We start from the raw sequence: 22,760 nt of genomic DNA on the forward strand, positions 1-22,760 counted from the left end.
ATACTTATATCTAATACGATTTACATGCCATTTATTTTATTTGTTTGAAAAAAAACAGGAATAAATAGATAAATATAACAAAATCGTGATAACGAGCACCTGTTATAAATTAACCAATCGGTGAGCAGCTCGTTATTCATCGCGGGCTCTTCAAAACTTATAAACTTCCTGTCGTCTGTCTGAAATAACAACATGGAAAACGGTTAAACGACAAAAATAATAGTCTTCCTTGTAATCATGAACTACCATACATGTTTCCTGTTGATTGTCTGCTTGACTCCATCATCAGTTGGATTGCTTGATTGGTTTTTTGGTTCAGAAACATCGAGAAGCAATGGGAAAATCCGAGGTCTCGTTCCGAAAAATGCCAATTTTGAAATGCAGTCAACAGACGAACAGTTTCTTACCGAGTTTTCGAAGTATCTCATGGAGACAGAGATAGAATCTCCGCTCGGATTATGTTTTCACAAAGTATGAAAATAACAAACATCATCAATGATGGGCGTGTTCGATCGATATGCTTAAAATGAAGGAAATTTCGTTCTTCTAGTTGTTAAGCACAGGGGCCCGTAACTACAATTTATATTATATATATTTTCAGTCAAAGGGTAAGTTATATGTGTATTGGGATATAACGTACCCGGTGACTGAAAATATATATTATGATATAAACGGTAGTTATGGGCGCCTGTACATTTGTAGTTAGGGGGTTAGGCGTTTCGACCCATACTGTAATGTTTTCAAATTCTAAATTGAAAAAAAGCAATACATAGGCAACCATACTATTTTCAAATTTTCCGATGTTTCATTTTCAAAATGTCATGATTTTATGCACTGCTTACTGTAGGCAAAATAACAAAAATATAGGTCTATTTGTTTCCTGTAACACCCTTTTAAAAATGAAGGGTTGATAGGTAAGGATTTTTTTCTTTTATATTTTTGAAAATATTTTTTTCCTCTTCTTCACGGTTTCTTGAAGTGAAAAACTGAAATACCGGTAGACTTCATTCAGCCTTATATAAACCATGGATTTGATTCCCAGGGGCCAGGATTATTATCTTAAATTTACAGAATGTGTACCAGAATTCCTGATTTTGTGCAAAACCAAACAAAATTAAGATTGTTATTTGTTTACTTTGCTTGTGGACAAAATTGATAAAACATTTTTAGCAGGCACTGATTTTTTAGGGTCGGTCAGATAATCGGAGACACTAATATAATTTGTATGGCCTATAAATTTATGACATAATTTAAATTTACTCCTTTGATTTGTTCTTGACAAAATAAAATAAAAAAGTTAAATTTGCTTTCACAAAAAGTATCATTGATCACAAGTTGAACTCACACACATGGATTACATGGACATTGTAATTTTTCTATTATAAATCTAGAAATTATGAAAAAAAATGCTATAAATAATATTGATAATCTTGCTGCTCGTATCACTACATCTGTATTTTTTATTTCAGGTGATATATCGGTACACAGCCAAGACTAAATGCAGTCAGTTGACGGAAGAAGAAATGAGTAAACTTGCTGTCCACTTGTTGAACTGTCAGTCACAGTCAGAAAACCGTCCCATTTTCTCCTGCACAGACACTATGGTAACATATTAGAATGCCAAAATCTGATGCAATAGCTAGGAGGCTTGATCACCACTTTTGTCTTTCTGAACCCTTGCCAAAATACAGCTTATATTTTAAGATACTGACCATGTATTCTTTTTATCCTGCGACATTACAAATAATGCATATGTTTTTATATAGCGGTAGTCTGTTGTCCATCGTCGTGCGTTGTACATCATCTGTCTTGCGTCGTCCGTCATGCGACGTCTATTAACATTTCCTTGTAAACGTGATAACTTTAGTAAATTTAAATATAAAGCGAGCTTAATGAAAGTTTGTATGTAGACTAACATTGGAAAGATCTGAAACGAGTTCCAAAATCAGCTTGATTCGACAGTAATTTACAGAGTAATTGCCATTTGCGCTAAAAAAATTATTGGGCCTTGTGAACACAGTATAACTTGAGTAAATATTCACCGAGCTTAATGAAATTATGTGTGTAGACTAACATTAGAAAGATCTTGGACAAATTTGAAAATTAACCTGATTAGATTGTAACTGACGGAGTTATTGCCATTTGCAATTATAATTATTGAATTTTGTGGACATGATAAAGTATGCTTAAATGTGCTATTCTAGTGATTTTTCAAGGGATTGTTTTTCCGAATCAATATGCAACGTCAATGTGTCTTTTGTGAGGTCTGAATTCGAATAACGTTGGGGGTTTCGAGCCATTCTCAGATGATTTTTTTCATAGACATAGTGATATGCAAAAAAAAAAGTATTGGCCAATCAGAAAGCCATATTTGGTATGAAAACTAAGAAAAATAATTATATTACATGTACAATGTTCAACAAAACGTCCAACTTTCAAACAATTGATCGACCAATAGGAGGTTGATGGAATCGGCGCTGGTTCTATAAAATACACCTATGTCCGTGTCGAATACAGCAAAAATATATGTGGTAGGTGTATTCAGACAATGCAAATGCTGGTCGCAGAATAAATATCAGCTTTAAGATTACAAAATGATAGTAAAGCACTATTATGATAGATAAATCCCACATTTTGGTGATTATGTTGACATCATAGTTTGACATCACATGCAAAGTCGCTGAAAGGTGTGACTAGCTAGCTAAGGGTAATCATACTCGAATTCTCTGCACACATCATTTTAGTATCTCAAAATTCCCATAATGAAACCAACACTGGGTATCTATTTATAAAAATACAATGAATACCAAAAGTCCTCGGGGAATATCACCTTTCTCAGGTTTAACAATATTCCTCGTATAAACCTACTTAATAAAGTAAATATTTGTATAATGTTTATCATTGAAGAATGCCATTTCTAAAAAAAAGGATTATCAATTATTGCTTTTCAGACCTTAGGTCGCTGTACAGAAAACATGGATGGCTCTACATGGAATGCTTATCATCTTATGAACAATCGAGCACGTGCAATGTGCTATGCAACTCAGCAGCAACACTTTCGTAAAATGACTGAGATGGCTGTTACTAAGCTGGCAATTTCTGCTAAACATCAGTTACAAGCTATGGATAGTTTGGAGGTAATTTGGGAGTTATCAAAAAGGATATGACATAGACCTACGTACTGGAAAATAGTTGTTTTGTTTTTGCTTATTACAGAGTAATATCTGCACTTGAAAGTAGATTGTTTTGTCGTGTGTAGGAAGGATATATAATAGCATCATCATATCTTCATAGTGAAGAGGTTACTGTTACACACAAACTAATGATATAACAAATAATAGCTATCCTCTAGAGTTGATGTCTCTGTAGGGTGTAAAATCAGTGTATTCAAAAGGGATTATAGGGCTTCATCAAAGCCCATTTTGCTAATATGTTTTCATAATCTGCTTTTATTTTTTGTTTGATTTTTGAACTGAAAAATTATGAAATTGCCCCTAGGTCCTACTTATACATATATATATATATTATACTTGGTAGGTCATTCTTTTACAATTGAGATGGTCCAGAAGTTGTATGAGACTCATCAGCATAAATATTTATTTTGCTCTTTACTTCACAGAAAGGACAAGAAACCCTTCATTCCCTGACAACTGAGACTGTACAGAAGTTGTATGAGAGTCAGCAAGATCTATTAGGAACCCATCGGGAGTTACAGCTAGCACATCAAGATGTCATGGAGCATGTCACATCTAATATTGACAATCTAGTGAAGGAAAAATCTCTCATTGCTGCAGGCAACAAAGAGCTGGCTGATATGACAGAAAGTATCAAGAATAAATTGGGTATGAAAATGTTTATTGTTTTTTTATAATTAAGTAGGTCTGTGGAATTCTTGGACGATTTTTGGGTACAATATGGCAGATGAAAAAGTCCAATAAATACAAACTTAAAACACTGGATGTATAGGAATATTAACCTCAACCTCAACCTGTGTGACATGATTTATCTGTATGGATTTTCTCAAAAATTATAGATATACCTTGAAGTTTGTTCTCCAATAGCTTTGTCAGGTTTCACAGTTTAAATAAGATTTTTCAGCTTGGTGTCTATGATATGATACATCTGTGTTGATAGTCTGGATCATTCTTGATTGTAAATCTGCTTTGTAGTCGCTTGTATTTAAGATCTATCTATACATAGAACATACAACAAGCACCCTGACCGAGCAGGACAATGACCAGAAGAAAAACCACATGCAGATCATGGAAGATTTGAACCGAATCCATGTTAAAGCACAGGAGGCATTATCAAAACTTGGTAAGCTAATTTGCAATTGTTCCAAGCATCTTTTGTCTCACTATTGTAAAAATATAATAAGATACCCTGGCTATGGTTATTCAGGGTGCTGCAGGTCGAATACGATATTAAATTATTTATGAAGAAAAAATATATGTTACCTTAATAGTATAAAATATTGTTACCTTATATATTTGTGTATTTTGTACAGACAATAGTTCTAAGTATTTCCTGAAGAACCACCAGGAGACTCTGATACACTACCAGCTACTGCACGAAAACATCATTAAAATCAATAATACAGTGAGCCATTTACTGTCTACTGTCGCCACAATGCAGGAGAAACTCGATCAAAAGATTGGCTGGTTTACACACATTCTCGGAGCAACAGGTAGGTACAGCTTTGTCCATATTCTGTGTGTTTCTCAAGGTATGCTACCACAGTACAATATTAAAACATGCATTCCTCTAATTCCTCCCAATTGTTGGGTCCTGACAGCAATTTTACACATTTCATGTCACCTAACCCCATGACAGCTCAAAACCCTATTTATCGAATATATTGTATTCCTTGCACAGTAATATAATCCCTTTCCTTTATATGGTTCTAAAAGCATCTTTTGTGTGATTGTCCTGTATTGTAGTTCTTGGCAATTACTGAGAATCTTATTCTGTCATCATATTTAACATCACAATGTACTGTTGACTATTATAAACATTTCAGTATTTGTTCTGGAATTGAAAAATACACTTTTTTTCTGTTTCAGAGGAAAAGCTCTCCTTCCTACTAATTTTAGGGCAACACATTGGGTACTTTCTAGTTATGGCATTGCTTGTTGCCTTCTTACAAATTCCACGATTTTCCAGACTAGCATTACTGATGGGAGTGACTACCAGCACAGTTTTAGAGCTACAGTATGAGTACACTATCGGATTTCAGCAGCTCACAGCATTTTGTGTTGCAATTATTGGGGGTAATTATAAGTTTCATTTATTTGGCAGGTATGTATTAACTACAAAACTGTCATGGTTCACTTTAGGCAATATAGCATATATACTCTGTTTAAAGGTATTTATTTTAACCAGAGATTATTTGATGTTTTCAGTATATATATCTATGACTACGCAAAACGTTTTTCTTTTTGCAGGTAATATTTTCTACCACATTTGGGAGCAGAAAAACACAACAGGATCTCAAAGGTTATTTGCTTTGAAAGACCAAATCAATCTAAGTGAAGATAACTCCCTTAATACTAATTTTACTGCAGAAGACCTAAGGGAGCTGAACACAACCCTTGGCAGATTGAGTCAATCATGTAAATATCTCTTTAGAAAATTATTTTTTTTCTTTTGGCCGTACAAAAAGTATTTATATTTGTGTATTCCTACCGACCCTATGGAATCAGTGTATAACTAAAACCTTTTTTTTTCCAGTCACTCATCAAGCAGATAAATAACCACCTGAAATCTTGTTTGTATTGAACAAAATAATAATTTATATACATAGTTTGTCTGTATAGGATACCAAAAATACTCTAGGAATCAAATCAGGATACCATTAGATTAAGTCTTAATTTCATGTTCAGAACAAAATAAAAACTAAAATTTAACATACCAAAGGGCCTATTTACCAAACTTCTGTAAAAATTACAAAAACGAAAACGAACTAATGACAATAATCAGTCAATTATAATTGTTTTCAGTGAATGAGAGTATACATGAGAGGAGTATAAGAAATGGACAGACACCAGTCCACAGACCTGATAACAACAGTCCAGCACCCAGGCCAGACTCCTCTACTATGGTAAGGTCTGGTTTGTACTTTGTAGTTAGACTTTTTTCTGTTTCTTAATTCATTATAATTATAAAGTCTCCATTTATCATCTGCAAATATGTTCAGAGAATAACTTCATACCTGTATCTATGTATATGTAGGGCAAAGAAGTAACTCCCTCAGTGAGGGAAAAATTCAAATATTCAAGGCAATAAACCCTTTATCACATTTGATTACATAGTATAGAGATCAAAATAGAAATACAAGATTACTCAGTGAGGGAATATATTAAAGTGAATAAAAGTTCAATACCAGGGAAACCCTTCAGTGAACACAGGCTTGAGGCAGGTTCTAACAAGACTGTTTCATCAACCCATTGAAACAGATTTGAAAAGTACCACAAGTGTTATAATAGATAATATCTAATTGATATGTAATTCATAATTAAATTAATTATCATGGATGGCTTTATAATTTAGTTTGCTAGACAGATTGAGTGAAGTTAGGAGTATTGAAACTGTACCTTCCTGAATATCAATGATTATGATATCAAATGCTTCTTCATTGTAAGACGTTTTTTTGCCGTTACATATTTTACAAAATTATTTGTTTAATAAGATTAAACAGATGTTAGAGACCTGAGTCAAGTTTGATGTTTTACCACAATTGAACAATCCGTATGAGTTGATACCAGGAGTTTATACTGTATGTGGAGCTGACCAGATCTGTCTGTTTCATTTTGGAAGATGCATATAAAACAAAGCTAGAGTTTCGTGAATAATGTACATGTTGTTTCCGTTTTGCAGCCTGATGATTTAGAAAATGTACGGCGTTACATCAGTGAATTAGATGACAGAATGTCTACTTCTTCTCGTCATTCTGCAACTCCAATACCTTCTTCATATAGACACGCATCAAGGTTGGTAGATATTAGAGCTGTCATCATTACAAACGATATCAATGTATTGACGACTCTCATTTTCCGATACGATATCAATTCCTATTTTCTGAAATTGATACAATGACCGAATTTCAAATGCCAACGAATTATATATTGTTTTATTAACGAATTATATATTGTTTTATTATCGTTTACAAATTGTATATATTTTAAAAGGTTCCTGATCATGTTCAGTCTAAGATTTTTTTTAACAATTATTACCACAAATTAAACATGAAATACTCAGCAAGATCGAGTTCCTGAGTGACATAACCGATTATGTAATACACAAAACGACCATTTCAGATTTCATCCTTTTCTCAACAACACCATTATTTCGATATATATCGATACATCGTGATATCTTCCTCACGATATATTGATACTTAAAATTTATATCAAATACATTGTTTTGCAACTAATAAATTTACCCAGTTAAAAGTATATGGTGCAGTATTTTTGGTTAATATGACATATTACAGTTTCATCAACAAACTTTTCTGTTTATGTCTACAAGCTTTATTTTTGTGTATGATTTACTTTCATTTCTTTGGTGATCAATTAGACATAGCGGAAATCAACTGCTTGGAAATGGTATCAAACCAGGTACAGCAGAATCATATGTCTAACTTGTGAAATGAAATCCCTGTCAAAACTTTATTGGCAAGAAAAACCTAAATCAAATTGAAGAGAAAATGAATTTGTTTATAGTGTGTTAAGAGAAATATTTTTTGAGATTTAATTATTAAAAACAAAAAAAATATTGAATTGACCAGTTACTGCATTTTACCAAAGAGGCACAATATTATAGCACATAGTAGCAAGCCACGATTCAAAGAAACAATATAAAGAAAAATGTGTATATATGTTTGTATAAAATGGTATTCATAATGTCAGTCTGCATGCGTTAGATAGAGAGTATAATTCAAGATAACTCAAGGCCTAGAAAAGAGAGACAAAGTGCTTGTAGAGTCCATTATGGTAATTTAAAAACTTTTGATTAAGTTTTATGTGTTTTAGATGACAAATTATTTGTTTATTTATAGATCTTCAACTCCAATGAGTACGGCTAGTTCTCGTTGTATGGGTACTACTAGATCAGGAACTCCATGTCGTCTTAGTTCAACGCCAGGCCATGAATTCTGTCACAGACATCGACAAGGACAGGGCAGTTAACCCTATATCATCTATACTGTATCTATACTGTTATAGACTCAGAGTTGGACACACTAGAATGATTTGGTATAATGTGTACCTGACAAGGACTTATCACAGTTTAGATACAGTAATACATCACAAAGAAACTAGTTCCAAGCATTTACAGTGTGCATTCCATTTTGTTTGTTTACAAGTGCTCTGTATAAAACTAAAGATCTGTTTTATGAATAGATCCTGTTATTTGAATTCTTATAATTTATCGTAATGTAAGTGCAATAATGACTAAAATCATTATACCATTTAACATTAGAGTCCCAATGTACAGTGTAAACAATAAGTATGATGACTAAGTCCATATACAATAGTAGAATAAACTCACCTTGTGTGTATTCAGATGCATTTATTGTGTAAAAACAAACGAAATTACATTGCTTGTGTCTTGTCTACATTGGCATGGCTGTGACTTGATCTTGTTCATTCACATGGTGACTACTATGTATAGTCTAATTAGTAGTTTTAGCTCATAAGTCAGTGGGTGCTTGCTAATTATAATCTGCCTTACCTACAGATAGCTGAATTGAGGTCTCCATCTATATTTTTGCAATATTTTATCAAAAGGAAAATAAAATGTTGCTGAAAGAATGGATAATACAATATTTCCTTGTAATGTAATGATAGTGTGAAAATGAATACGATCAAAAAATTTATGTTTTCCTCTTCAAAATGATAAATTTGGGCTTTCATCAGATCACCCATATAAATACAGATGTACATGAAGTTATTACACTTTCTTGTTATTATTATTTGATTGAAGCTGATACATTTTTTGTATTATGTAAATCATATTTATATAAACATACCGTAGTCAGGTTTGTTGATTGCAGTGAATTTTCTACAAGTTACCTTTTTGATGCATGTTTTTTTTTTCTTCCATCTCTGAAATGTTAAATTGGATTTCTGAAGATAGCTTTAGATCATGATAGTAAGGAAGCAAACCTTCCTTGATTGATTTATCAAATTTTAATTATCATGTTTAAGGCATATTTACACAGGTATATCGTATAACTTATGATATTAACTTGTTTTACTTTATGGACATTGTTCTTCCAAGAACATAGCTCCGAGAACATAGCTTTTTATTATGATCATGCCGGGAAAAAAAGATGATTTATTGGATTTTGAATTTTACTTACAAATGTACTTGTTAATAAGAAATTGATTTGTGGGGTTTTGAATGTAAACAAACTTGTGAATAATTATTTTTAGTGTAAAAAATGAAGCTGTTATTGTTGTGATGGACCTTTTGTTCTGAATTTATCAACTGGAATAATCACATATGTATTTCTTTACTTTTGAAATCTCAACCAGTGGCAGTCGGTATATTGGGATAGAAATGTAACTTGAATGAAAGAGGTAAGGAATTATACCAAGCCTCTGTGATGCGAGATTATGATCAACACAATCAAATCTTTGATTCAACTAACCAAGGTGCTATAATCAGTCTAGATATGCAATATAACTGGAAACATGATTTTATTGTTATCCCTTTCTCTCAACAATGAAGGGGTGAGTTATGAAGACATGGAACATATTTCATTGTCTTGTCTGTATGCATATATTGTCTCATCTCCTCAAATCAAGGCCATTGTATCTTATGAGGCCATGGCACGAGAAGATATTTCATGTTTGACAGTTTTTAATATTGATTTGCTCAGAATTGACCGACTGGAATGAATAAAACTGATAAAATCAGAATAAAGTTGTTTATCGTTGTAATCATTGACAGATATATACCAAGGATTACTAATACACTGTAATTTACACCATTAAAATACATATATATTATAAATAGAGGTTACACAATGAGTGGTTGTTGAATATTGAATTTATTCCACACGAGTGAGTTATTTTTTTAAAGTTACAAAAGACACGAGCTCTAGCAAGTGTCTTTTGTAACCTTTAAAAATAACTTCGATATTCAACAACCACGAGTAGTGTGACTTGTTTCTACCACAATTATATTTGTTTTAGCCGATAGAAATACGGAGGGGATACAGTAGCGTGTATTTACCGAAATATGCAAATAAGGTGTGGATATATATATCGGCAAAAAGACACTAATTAGTATTCAAAAGTCATCGCTTGATAAAGAATCCAACGATACTGTATTAAATTCTTCTAATTGGGAACATTTTTAGGGTTAAATAATACTCATTTATTTAAGGTCTTACTGAGTTCAAATCTTCATAGTTGCTTCTAGAAAATAAAACTCAATGTCAGACTACATGTAAACATGTAAAAGTGTTCTCATGACACAGCATTGTCTATTTCCCGCAGCATAATCATCTAGCCATTACCATCAAGTTTTTAAGATCAAGTTTGTTTCATACACATTAATTTCACGAAACTCATCAGTGAAATTCTTATCCGTCAAGATGTATTATTGGTACTTAAGATCAATTTTAAATGTATGAAAATGTCATGTATTTTGACACAACGACCAAGACACAGGTGGTAGGTTAGTTCCTGTGACTCAGAAATAAAAGATTTGAAAGTTTGGCCAATGCACATGTCCTTAATACCAAGTATTTAGGACATGTGTATTGGCCGAACTTTCAAATCTTTTTATTTCTGAGACTCAGGAACTAGCCTACCACATGTGGACCAAGATACATACGCTTTCCAACAGCAGTTTTGGATGTCAAGCGGCCATCACAACATAGAATGATGTCATTTGATTATTGATGACGTTAACAACGATGACGTGACACTGAGAAACAAGTAGTTCAGTCAAAGTTCGGCCAATCAGAACCCCTGTGACTCTGGGCACATTTGATCAACAGACAAAGGATGGCGTATAATGACAAGACAAAGGTGATGAAATAGGTCACTTTTAATTACAATGTCATCTGTTGTGACCTTAGCATGCTTATTACATTAACAGTAATAAAAACAGACCAATTCAGTTTCACTATGCATTTCATTCAACAATATTTTTTTCATATTGACAAATTAATAACAAAAAAACATGATCACATGAAGTTTACATATCAGCAATATCAAATAAAAAGCATGATAGGAAAGTGAGATGAGTCAAATTCCTTAACAAAATTATGTTGTGCTGTAATTTCATAGCTTACGCTATGTTGTTCGCAAATCCATATCAATTTTAAAATCTTGATATAGTGTCACGAGAATCAAAAGTTACTCAAAGACTATTCCAATAATGTTAGGAGATAACACAAGTGTGATAGAAACATCAGAGAGTCGCTGACTGAAGAACTACCTCTGAGTGTCCAGATGAAGCCAACGTTCGGGAGAAACTGGTATACAGTCAAAATAAAATCATAACACCAACATCCTCAGCTTGCATTGATGCAATTGAATCTTTATCTTTCAGATTTTTTGGTACAAACTGTATACCCAGTATGCACAGATGTTCCTGCTAATTAGCAAACGGTTTTCCAGAAGAAAATATACAAGTAACTGGAGTATTCATACTACCAGAGATGGAATTTTGCCCCTCATTTTCAGGCTTTAGACCCTTACATACATACTGAAATATCTTTTAATGCCAGACTAAAGATCCCTACATACTTATAAGTTTTTGCTTATTTACCTATATACATAAATATGTATTCTCAACTCCCTTGAAAGACATTTCCTAAAATAAATACATTGTACACGTAATCTGATTTTATTGATAAGTAATTCTAACTGTTAATACAGATATATGTAGCATACTTGTCCCTACAAAAGGCATATAATATTCCTATTACATTGTACAGTATATTTTAGGTCTGATGTAGCCATCTTAAACTATTTTTCATATGATGAAGAAGGTGCAGGTTCATTTCTGACTAAATATTATATGAAGTACCCACATTTAAATAATTATACATTACCAATTCTATAAACAGATTTTATTTTGCATGATAAGCATATAAATATATACCATTACCTAAAAACAGATTTCAAGATACTTTTTACCATTCATGGCAATCAAATGGAAACAATTATGTTCAATATCACTCTCTAAAATCCATCTTCAAATAGAATATACAGAGCTAGTAAAAATATAAACCTATCCTCTGTAACCATATGGCCATATATACATACACCAACGTTAATATCATGTAACATACAGCGTATGTATTTATCGCCTGGGTTACCGAGGATGAAATAAACCTTAACAAAATCATTTGATTACCATCTAATAACCTTAAACATTTATCTAGTACAGTTGTTTATTACAAGATAATGTTTGGTATAGTTTCCAAGTGTTTGATTATAACAAATATGATAATAGTATATAAATCCTTAGTAAACAACACAGAAATATGATCTAATGTTGATTCAAAAAATAGTATGGAAGAAAACTCAAAATAACTTGTTGTTTCAAAAAATAGTATGGAAGAAAACTCAAAATAACTTAATTAATTTCACAGGGAAAAAAAATCAAGAAATGTATAGATAGATTTGTTTGGAGATGGGGTATAACAAATATTAAGCTTACTCTCACCAGAAAAAAATAAAAGATAGGTAATTGAATAAAAAAAAGGCATGGCAAAAGTACAGAGCAATAATTATATATAATGCTACTTGGAAAACCAAGTAAAAATGTATATGGAATTTTTTCAATTGAAGATGACATGAATGTACGTACATTTCATGATACAGAATCAAAGTTAGAATCACTATTTGTATAGTGTTATGATTTTTGATTAGTAACTGGAAAATTAGTCTTTAATACATGTTAACAGGTAGATAGCAGATTCAAGTTAAACTTAATTATGTATAATTACTGGTTGGTAAGGACCAACAAAATACATAATGAGGAAAGTTAACAATTTGTAAAGTTTAGCTTAGTAATTATATTTTAACATTGAAAACAACCAAGCATGGTATCCCTTCTAATTTGATATCTTAACATATTCAGTAACACTAATTCTATACCCCAGTTGACTGTCTAGTCTTAATTGGTAGCAGCATCCCCGACCTATACTTTTGTTAGGAAAGTTATAATGGATTTTATCCGGTCTTGCTGGAAATGGGGTTAAAGCGACTCATCTGTCTTTCTATCAACAACTTCTTTTCTACTGGAGGGGACAGTTTAAATGAATGCCGATGAGTAAAAATATCACTTATTTCAGATGAGTACTTGTATCAGTAAAATAAATATAAGTGTATAAGTAGCATCATCAGTTTACCAATATATCATCGTTAAATATATCAACACGGCCCATTTAGCAAAATGTTTGCTTAAACAGAAACCTATTCATGATTAATTTAATAAAGTTTCATCGTATTAAATTATTTTCAGCATTTTCATCTTCCGTTATAAAAATTTTCATTAACAGTATTACATCTAATGTAGCAACATTTTCAAAGTTATCTCTCAATATTTGCTTTTTTTCATGTAGCAACCATTACAGGTAGCAACATTTTAATATTCAATTAAGCAATACTTCCATGATCAAGGTTGAATATCGAAGTAGCAACAATTTACTTTACAATTTTTCATATTCACTGTAGCAACATTTTCATATTATCAAAATGAAGCAACAGATCCATGATAAATGATGAAAATTTTCCCATGAAATGAAGCAACATTTTCATATTTCATGAAGCCTTATTTTCAGCATACAACCAACTCCTCACTGCATATCTTAGTTAAGCTGTCATTTTACCTTAACCGTCCGGTCACAGTATAAAATGTTAATATCATTCTACAACACTCCGTAGCACATATTTCACTGTGTAAGCAAACGCTGCTAGTCCGACAATCACAATTAAGTTAGCCATTGCACTACCCAAGAATCCCTGGTTGTTTTCGTTAGGGTCGTTGTTGTTCCCGTTAGACATTCTAGATCTGTTATTTACGAGACGAGTGTTTGTTGACTCCTTCAGCTCTTCTTCACGTTTTCTCTGTTCATCTTGGATTTTCTGAAACAACAGGATCAAAATTTAACTAAATTCTCTTTGTTCAGTTTGGAATTTTCAATTTAAATAAAAATCTCACAGCTTTTTTTTCTCCATTAAGATAATATTTATGATAGAATCGAACTACACTTGTTTTATTTCCATGGGATTTGTATCGCGATATCAGTAAGTGTATGAAACCATTGAATGAAAACCTTAGGAAAAACAATTTTTATAATGTTAACTTCAGAAAATATTTATTGTTATAAACACTGACAATCCAAAAAAACTAACGGAAAAGTCTGTGGAAAAATATTTAAATCATAACTTCATCTGGCAGATGTACATGAATGACATTCTCAAAACAGTGTAAATCCAAGAAATTTCTGCAAGAGATCAATTCCTATATGGAATCTGGATGGGGCACAACAATCATCCGTCTACAGTTCAAAGTGGAAATGGAAAATCGCCACAATGGCTTTGTCAGTGTGTTATAGGATAGAATAATACAACATAACAACATATTAGACTACTCATTACTAGTATATATCACTGACCTCTGCTACATCAGGAAACAGTTCAGAAAAGATCTTGTCGTTGAGATTAAACTGGCCACTAGCTGCAGCTAACTGTCTTTTCTACAACAAATATTCAAAAATGTTCTTTTTTTAAATAAATTGTATTTCATTATGAGATTTGTTGTCTCTGAGTTTGATAATTATTTTGAAAATTTCAAAAGATCTAATCAACATATACATTGTATAGAGAAAAATTATCAAAACAGTACGTAAAGATAGAGTATAGTATGGTATAGATATCTTTGATGACCCTTATTTCAAATTATTGATGGGTATCAGAAAAGTTTGAAAGCATTTTGTTTTAATTTGAATGCTGATTATGAAAGTCAATATCAAACTTACTGTGGTATCTGAAGTCTCTATACTTCCCAGTGTTGGACTTTTCTCTAACTGAAAAAGAAAATTTGATGAAAATGTAACCAGTCTTTAAAAAGCTGTATAATCATACAGGTCAAATGGTGTTGAAATTAGCCATTGGGGATCCCACGAAAGTAGTCTTAATAATCAGGTGGTCTTCATATCGAGAAGGTCTACTGCACATAGTGATACAGTGTAGCTGTTTATTTTCGTGGTGAAGATACATCTAGTTACATAAATTTTGTGAGACATTACTAATATTGCTAACATTTCATCCATGAAATATTGAGAAATGATTGAATAATTCATATACAAGTACACCCATGGCATATGTCGTAGTCAGCTCGGGAAAATTTTAAACCACTAAAATGATTTTCTTGTCATTTTGAGTTAAAATGGCAGAACTTTTGGTGCACTTTTCCTCTAGTTAAGGACTGCCTACTGACGAGGACTCACCATGAAGCTGAGGAGACCGGTCAGTATAGTGGACACGGACCAGGCAGGGTTCCAGGTGTCAGGGTGGAAATCACTGATGGACAAACACAACCTGAAAAACAGAGAGAACATTTGTTTAAAACTTTCAAACTAAAACAATAACAAAAAAAAAATTAATTTTACTCCTGAATGAGCATATATACTGCTGAGTCTTATTTAAGCAAGCAGAGAGATTGTGTGTTCAGAAAAAAATTGCTTCAACTCTGGGTAAATGTATAAATTTCAATCTAAATTGTTAACTAGGACATAAAATCAGAGATCCTGTTCAATTTGAAACACATTGTATTAGTTCTGACAACATAGATTTTTACAGTACACATTTTATTACATTTAATTTCTATTCTTTGATAACTCAAAGCTTTACTCTAATTGACTCTGAGATATTAAGGCATTAACTTTTTTATCCATTTACTGGTATTTATTTTTTAGACACACAAGCCCCTAAACGACCAAGGATATAGATAATCAGGTATCATACCTTGTGTTACATTTAAATCTACCGTTAGGTGTGATCATGTATATACTGGGTGGCTTGAAAGGAAACTCTCTAGGGAAGAGCAGCTTTCCATGGTATATGCCTCCTGAAATTACAATTAAACCAAAAGGATAAAACACTTTTTCAGAAATTAATAATTTATGTTTGCAGTTCTTGCTTATATTAAGTGACAAAAATCAACTTTCCTATCAGAATTTTCCTTTAAAAGGTTTATTTTCAGAATCACGTTCTTTATTTGTGAAATATCATTTCTTATCAATATCAGCTCAGAGTGAATAAATTAATAATCAATTGTTCAGATTCAAAGTTAACAGAATCAAAATTATAACCAAGAATGACCATATCCCTAATGTAAAATTCCCTGTCCTATAAATTCATTACTAATTATAACACTTATATTGAATGGTATTGCTATAGCTATCTCACCAACATATTGCTGGTAACTTACCTTCATAAGGGGACTGTTCTGGACCAGTAACTATATAATGCCTGTAATAAAAAGCAAGACAGGAAATGCCATTTAATCAACCTGTCATATCTATGATTTATTTGCAAATGCCTTACTAAGGCTAATTAAGCCATGTAAAATTATAGATGTGTTTCTCCTTTCAGCACACAAAAGAATGGGTAGGTATATAGGTAGGATTTTTTTTTAATTTTTGCAAAGAAAACATTGATTGTATACTATTCCATAAAACAAATACATGACATCTTTTCAAGAAAACACATAAAACAAAAATGTTTCTTTAATATAAATTATGCACTACAGCAGTATATGTACACATACCATTCTAAGATATTACTCGGTAGGGGAATGGCTCTAACATACGGAACTGGGTCCTTCATTATTCTCATATAGTCCTGCTTCAGACGTCCCGTCGCAGTAGTGTTCACTCTTTTGGAAGCCATTTTGCTGAAATAAAGTAGTGGTGGCATTCAATTGAATTTGGTCTTTGACCAATGAGAGCTTTGATTCTTAATTAATAATTTTGATATGTTATGTGCTGAAAACATGATTACAAAACAGATAAAATTGTATCTAAATCCAACTTAATCCTTTTTTAAAAATGCAGCAAGTTTAAATTTTTATCTCCACTTAACCGCTGATGCTGTGCAACATATCGTAAAAACTAGAATAAATTAAAACTTAGAAGTGGATTACACCAGTGACTGGTGCATTATCAGTCATGTGACTTAGGGTTTACGACTCTATTGCATTGTTTGATAGAAAGTGTCCAGCTATAAACTGCTCTTCTTGAAAATGTGGCATGTGACAGACAGTCAGATAAACATCAATATTATTCATCATGACAGGGTATATAAATGTTGGAATTATAAGATTAATGAGTTTTAATAGTTTAACGTCCTATTATTAACATCCAGGGTCATGTAAGGACCTTCCAGGTTTGATGGTGGAGGAAAGCCGGAGTACCCAGAGAAAAACCATCGACCAGCGGTCAGAACCTGGCAACTTCCCACGTGGGATTCGAACCAGAGTTGGAGGGCTTGAGGAAATATGTCGAGACATCTTAACCACTCTGCCACCGCGGCCAGATAAAACAATCACATAACAACATGACCAGGTGTTTTGAAGTGAGATAGCTATATAGTCTTACACCATCATATGTTAAAAATACCTGGAACTCCATGTCATATCAATGGAAACGGTTTCAACTTTCGGTTTCACCGTTTGTGTTAGTATTTTTATTGTAGCATTATTTGCGATATTGAAGTAAATCTAGTTATCAGCAAATATCTTATAAATTCATTTGAAACAGCCGTTCAGTGATTCGATATTTTGATTTATTCAAGTTTTTCAAATAGTTATGATAGTCAATATTGTAATTGATACAAAAATTAAACATTGCATCAGTCGTGTTCAGCCGATGTTAACGTTAGCATTAAATATTGGTACTGTTCAGCTGTTGGCAAAACAAACACAAATTTAGTAGGCGCTATGTAGCCAATCAACTTCACATTTAGTGCAGCAAATAGTATTATACTCACATTTGATCGATTTCACAAGATTTATGTTTAAGAATGGTTACACGATGCTTCCCTTTTCAGACAATTTACAAAAATATGGACTGAAGTGTCATTTGCTGATCGCCATCATCGCGCTGTCGTGTTACCACTTCCTGTTCAAAGGACACACTAAACGGGAGTCCGTACGACTCGAGTTCAAGGAATAGTCCGGAAACACTAATAAAAGTAAAATATTAGATCTATTATAGTAAATTTATAGTAAATTGAACATTGATGAAAATAAAAAATAAATGAATAAATAAATAAATCAGCAGTAGTGATTCGCAATATTATTATAATATTATATACTGTGTAGTATAAAATGTACGTTTTTCGTGCCAGTTTATCAGAAATATAGATAGATCTACCGAGTGTACATGTAGGTCTATATCTAATATTTATATACATGTATGTTTCTTAGTTTATTTGATGCATGGTGACGGCTACACAACTCACAGCGGTATTTTACTTTTTCATTCAATCCTAACTTGAGTATGTATTTCAAATAAGTGATATATCCATAAATTTCATCTTTAATGTACAAAATAATTTGAAAATACAGCCATTGCAATCGCGACAGAAGTACGTGATACCGCCAAACCACTTTAAATAAGTTATATTATGACTGGTGACATTTTAGGGCCACTTCCAAATCTCGAAACCTCGTTATTTATATTAAATTATATCTTAAATATATCCGCCCTCAAGTCGAGGGCACGCGCTGCGAAAATCGCAAAACAAGATTTTGAGGGCGAGATCGCAAGGTGGCCCTCGACGACCACCATAGCAATAACGAAATTATAAAAAGTCCTGACTGCACTCCAAGAATGGTCGGACAAATGGCTCTTAAGGTTCCATCCAGATAAGTGTGTTGTATTAACATTGGGCAAACCACCAGATGATCCTCACCATTACTATCTCCCAACCATTAAAGATGCTCTACAGCCGACAGAGCATAAATGATATTCATTATTTGAACAATTTTTGGTGTTCAATCGTGTGTATTTATGTCTAATTAACACAAAAAATAATATATACTATTTTTATTTTGCCCTTGGTGCATGCGCAATCAGTATTTCATTCCATATAGGATATAGTGCGTCGAAATTTTTTCGGGGTGCAATTAATTATTGTTCATATTTTTAACTTTACGTTGAATTAGAAGCTCAAACTTTTCAATAGTGGTACTAGTGTAAAGTAAGTAACTTTTGTAACTAAAGAAAAATACTAAATCGTCTGCTCTTGTTTTTGGTAGTGAAAAAAATACCATTTGTCAGCGGTGGAGCATCTTTAAGGATCTTCCGTATTCAGATAGACTGAAAAAAATACGTCTTCCAACACTAGCCTATAGAAGAACCAGAGGTGACATGAAAGAGACTTACAAAATTTTCAACAAATATGATCAATCAGTCACCCTCAACCTGCAACGTTACACAGTTCTACTAGAGGTCACAACTATAAATTATCTCTAGGCAGATCTCAAAGAGACATTGGAAAATACTGTTTTAGTTCCCGCATTGTATCTCCGTGGAATAATCTACCACCTGAAGTCGTTAACTCACCAACAAATATCAAAACATTTGAGGCACGTCTTGACAGTTACTGGAAAAATGAAAATATACTGTATGACTAGGGGCTGAATATAAAGGCCTTAGCCTGTGTTTAGAAGTCATGCTAAGGTATCCTAAGGTAAGACTCATTCATATGTATAGATATGAAGGATAGGGATATTCTACCCGAGGGTCACAAAATGTTGTAAAGCCTAAGGTTTTAAAACATTTTGTGATCCCGAGTACAATATCGTTTTGAATATCCACGAATGGAAATATTTCTCTCATATCTCAACGTTTTAGGACAATTTTACTGCTATTATGTATTATGAATGTATTGCTTTTGTCCATTTTGAAATAAATTCGAAAAAAACGCGATTGCATGTCAATTCTACATATATGAAAATTGCATGATATTTTCAACGCAAGCCGATTGTTTGTATATTTTAAAGTAAACCCAGCCTGCTTTCTGAATTTTTGTTAAAATTATACCGAGAAAATATAAATTTTGTTGACGCTATGACGTCACGAAGTTTTATTGCATTAGCCATGCAATAGTTTCATGCGGCATGAATGTATTGCTTTTGACCAGCCATTATTACACATGTAGGTATGAAAGAAACATATATATATTCTCTTTCCCATAGTAAATGTTTTAGCTCCTTGCTCCCTTCTGTCTGCGCCAATTGGTTCACAACCCTAATTAATCTATTAAAGTTTGATAAATCAACGCCCGCTTTGGTGCGTTGGAGTTAGAAAGTGTACCTGTATCTACTGGAACCACTTCATATTTGGCATACGTTAGTGTGAAAGCTATTGATCAAATAAAACCGTATGCTATGTGATGATTTTCTTGTGAGTTTTTGATATCTATCACGAAATTCATGACAATGGATGCAACTCCAGCAAAAAGCACGTGTCGACATCGTAGCTTATGGTTACATGGAAGCTCCCACCCCGACATGGAAAAGTTTCCAGAAGACCAAAAGTTTTTGACGACGTCGTTGCTGAGATGGATATGATTTAAAGCGACTGATTTTGAAGTGTCTGTGGTAGTTTTACGTGGTATACTGTTATCGATATTACCGATAAATGTATGTTGTGTCGATTCAAAACAAATCATTGACATGCACGTCAACCGTATTAAAGGACTTCCACATGCCATTACTTGTCTGATAAATTCTTCTATATACTGAGTCCCATATGAAAGCCAACTTCTCTATCTTTATACCACGATTCCACATTCAAAATGATGGTTTTGAATGGGTAGTCGTGGCATAGAGATAACCAAAAAAAAAAACGTTCTGATTGAAATATATTTCTAGATGAGTATGTCTATGTCATTTATGCAATTTTGGACTAGAATCCACAATTTATTTACATATGTACATTGTATGTTATTCCTAACAAAAAAGGATAACCAGAGAGATAGATAGATGTTCCTCTGACGTTGAGCACTGAGACGTTTCAACAAGCAACGACATGGTGTTTGTAGGGATCCTCCAAGAGTGTCCAACGATAATCTAGATCATCAGAATAACATACATAGTTATACATAAAGGTACCAACGTAACCATGATTTAGCTGCTTCAGTCGCAATTAACCAATGGTCAATGGGAATCACCTTTACGGCGACATCAATGATGGATGAAAAGAGTATTGGCAAAAAGGATTTGTTTAGGAAGACAACAATTCGAACATACTATTGGAGTCTTTATATACATGTAGTTGTTATTCGAGGTTCTTATTTGATGTAGCCTGACGACTTGTCTTGTGTGAGAAATAGACGAAGACATTAATTTGACTTCATCTCATTCAGTCATTGTAAATCACCAGCGTAGCAGTGTCTCAAAGCCTGTCCTATTCCATCTATGTGTGTGTGAATGCTTCAAGTGGATCAATAAAGACCAAGGTGACTAGACCCACAAATTCCGGAACATTGGGCGTCTTCAGCGTTTTCAAAGACATACGCCATACAAAAGCCAATCGTAAGTTCAAGCAATTATTGGACCATAAAAAAAGTAACCAGGAAGCATTATCCACTGACCAAGTCTGACTTTGTAACGAAAATGATGCTTTCCTTCCTAGGATGGCGTGATGGTGACAGTAAACATTTCAAAGTCTTCACCAAAGTGCTTTACTGGAACACTGTGTACATTACGCCTGCTAAAAAAAATCGTAAAAATATCGAATATCAGATCAACTATCAACTGCGACAATTGTTAACCCTTTTGACTAGAGAAGCAATTTTAAAATTACGAATCTGACTTATAATTTTATATTGTATATGTGAGACTGACTTTATAGGTGTACTTAAGAATAAAAAAAATAGTCCTGATAATTTAAATAAACGTTGGTACTCATACCTATCAGCTATGGTTATATTGGTAAGTAATAATGTCAAGTTTGTCTTTTTTGGCCGTGTTTCAGGTTTTATTATGCAATCGACTTTTTTGGCCGTGTTTCAGGTTTTATTATGCAATCGACAAAAGCTGTAATTCCACGTAGAGTTTGGTTACATGTCAATGAGAGGAAAATTCCTTGTTTTGCTATTTCCTTTCTCACTGTGTTGGATTTGTGTCTATATTGGCGTATATAGTGCCCTCTCCTTTTGTTCAGATCATTTGAAACCATAACAAATGCAACTTCATATATCTTGGATTCTGTTTAGATCTCTAGATGACAAAAACTCACGAAATGTTTATGAAACAACTCACAACGCACCCCTTTTGATTGGGAATCTTGGTTTGCTCTCATTCGTTCAAACCTAGGTCACAGTTTCTATAAATGATATTTATAAAGATATGTATGTTAAACCGAAATGCTCATTCTGTTTTAAGTTTCCTTTATTACTGTAATCTAGGAAGTAAACTCGCCAATACTATCCGACCGACAACATTTCTCTGAGTATTTTGTGTAACTTGGGTGATGAAGTATGGCCATTTATTGAAATCAAATCGATATTGTATCTCTAAAGTGTAAAATCACATTTAAAATTGTTCCAATCATTGAGTTTTGATAGTGCAAAGTCAGACATTCATAGATTACAATGAGAGGTCCTCATTTAAATATTTTGCTGGTAATTTTCCGTTCCTCAGTGTATATATATCAATAGTACTATGTCCACCATTTCATGCCAGTTGGAGCAGAACCACACTACAATGCATGG

The 22,760-nt window shown here is 32.9% G+C and overlaps 2 protein-coding genes across 2 annotated transcripts; one reads left to right on the plus strand and one right to left on the minus strand.

Moving 5' to 3' along the window:
- The first annotated feature begins 140 nt into the window (after positions 1 to 140).
- Positions 141 to 9,927, plus strand: LOC138320248 (protein brambleberry-like). The gene is made up of 11 exons (XM_069263241.1): positions 141 to 471; positions 1,470 to 1,604; positions 2,952 to 3,137; positions 3,620 to 3,842; positions 4,201 to 4,317; positions 4,508 to 4,687; positions 5,064 to 5,270; positions 5,445 to 5,612; positions 6,000 to 6,100; positions 6,877 to 6,989; positions 8,057 to 9,927. Exons 1-11 carry the CDS (start codon positions 238 to 240, stop codon positions 8,184 to 8,186), a joined length of 1,794 nt encoding a protein of 597 aa, XP_069119342.1. The 5' UTR covers positions 141 to 237; the 3' UTR covers positions 8,187 to 9,927.
- A 1,121-nt stretch (positions 9,928 to 11,048) lies between these two features.
- Positions 11,049 to 18,182, minus strand: LOC138320264 (ubiquitin-conjugating enzyme E2 J2-like). Its single transcript, XM_069263242.1, has 8 exons — positions 18,024 to 18,182; positions 16,804 to 16,929; positions 16,465 to 16,505; positions 15,999 to 16,101; positions 15,482 to 15,572; positions 15,011 to 15,058; positions 14,648 to 14,728; positions 11,049 to 14,114 (listed from the first exon to the last, which is right to left on the minus strand). The coding sequence occupies exons 2-8, from the start codon at positions 16,923 to 16,925 to the stop codon at positions 13,893 to 13,895; spliced, it is 708 nt and encodes a 235-aa protein (XP_069119343.1). The 5' UTR covers positions 16,926 to 16,929; positions 18,024 to 18,182; the 3' UTR covers positions 11,049 to 13,892.
- Positions 18,183 to 22,760: the final 4,578 nt, after the last annotated feature.

This window comes from Argopecten irradians, chromosome 1 (assembly GCF_041381155.1).
Source record: "Argopecten irradians isolate NY chromosome 1, Ai_NY, whole genome shotgun sequence".
Classification (NCBI taxonomy): Eukaryota; Metazoa; Mollusca; class Bivalvia; order Pectinida; family Pectinidae; genus Argopecten; species Argopecten irradians.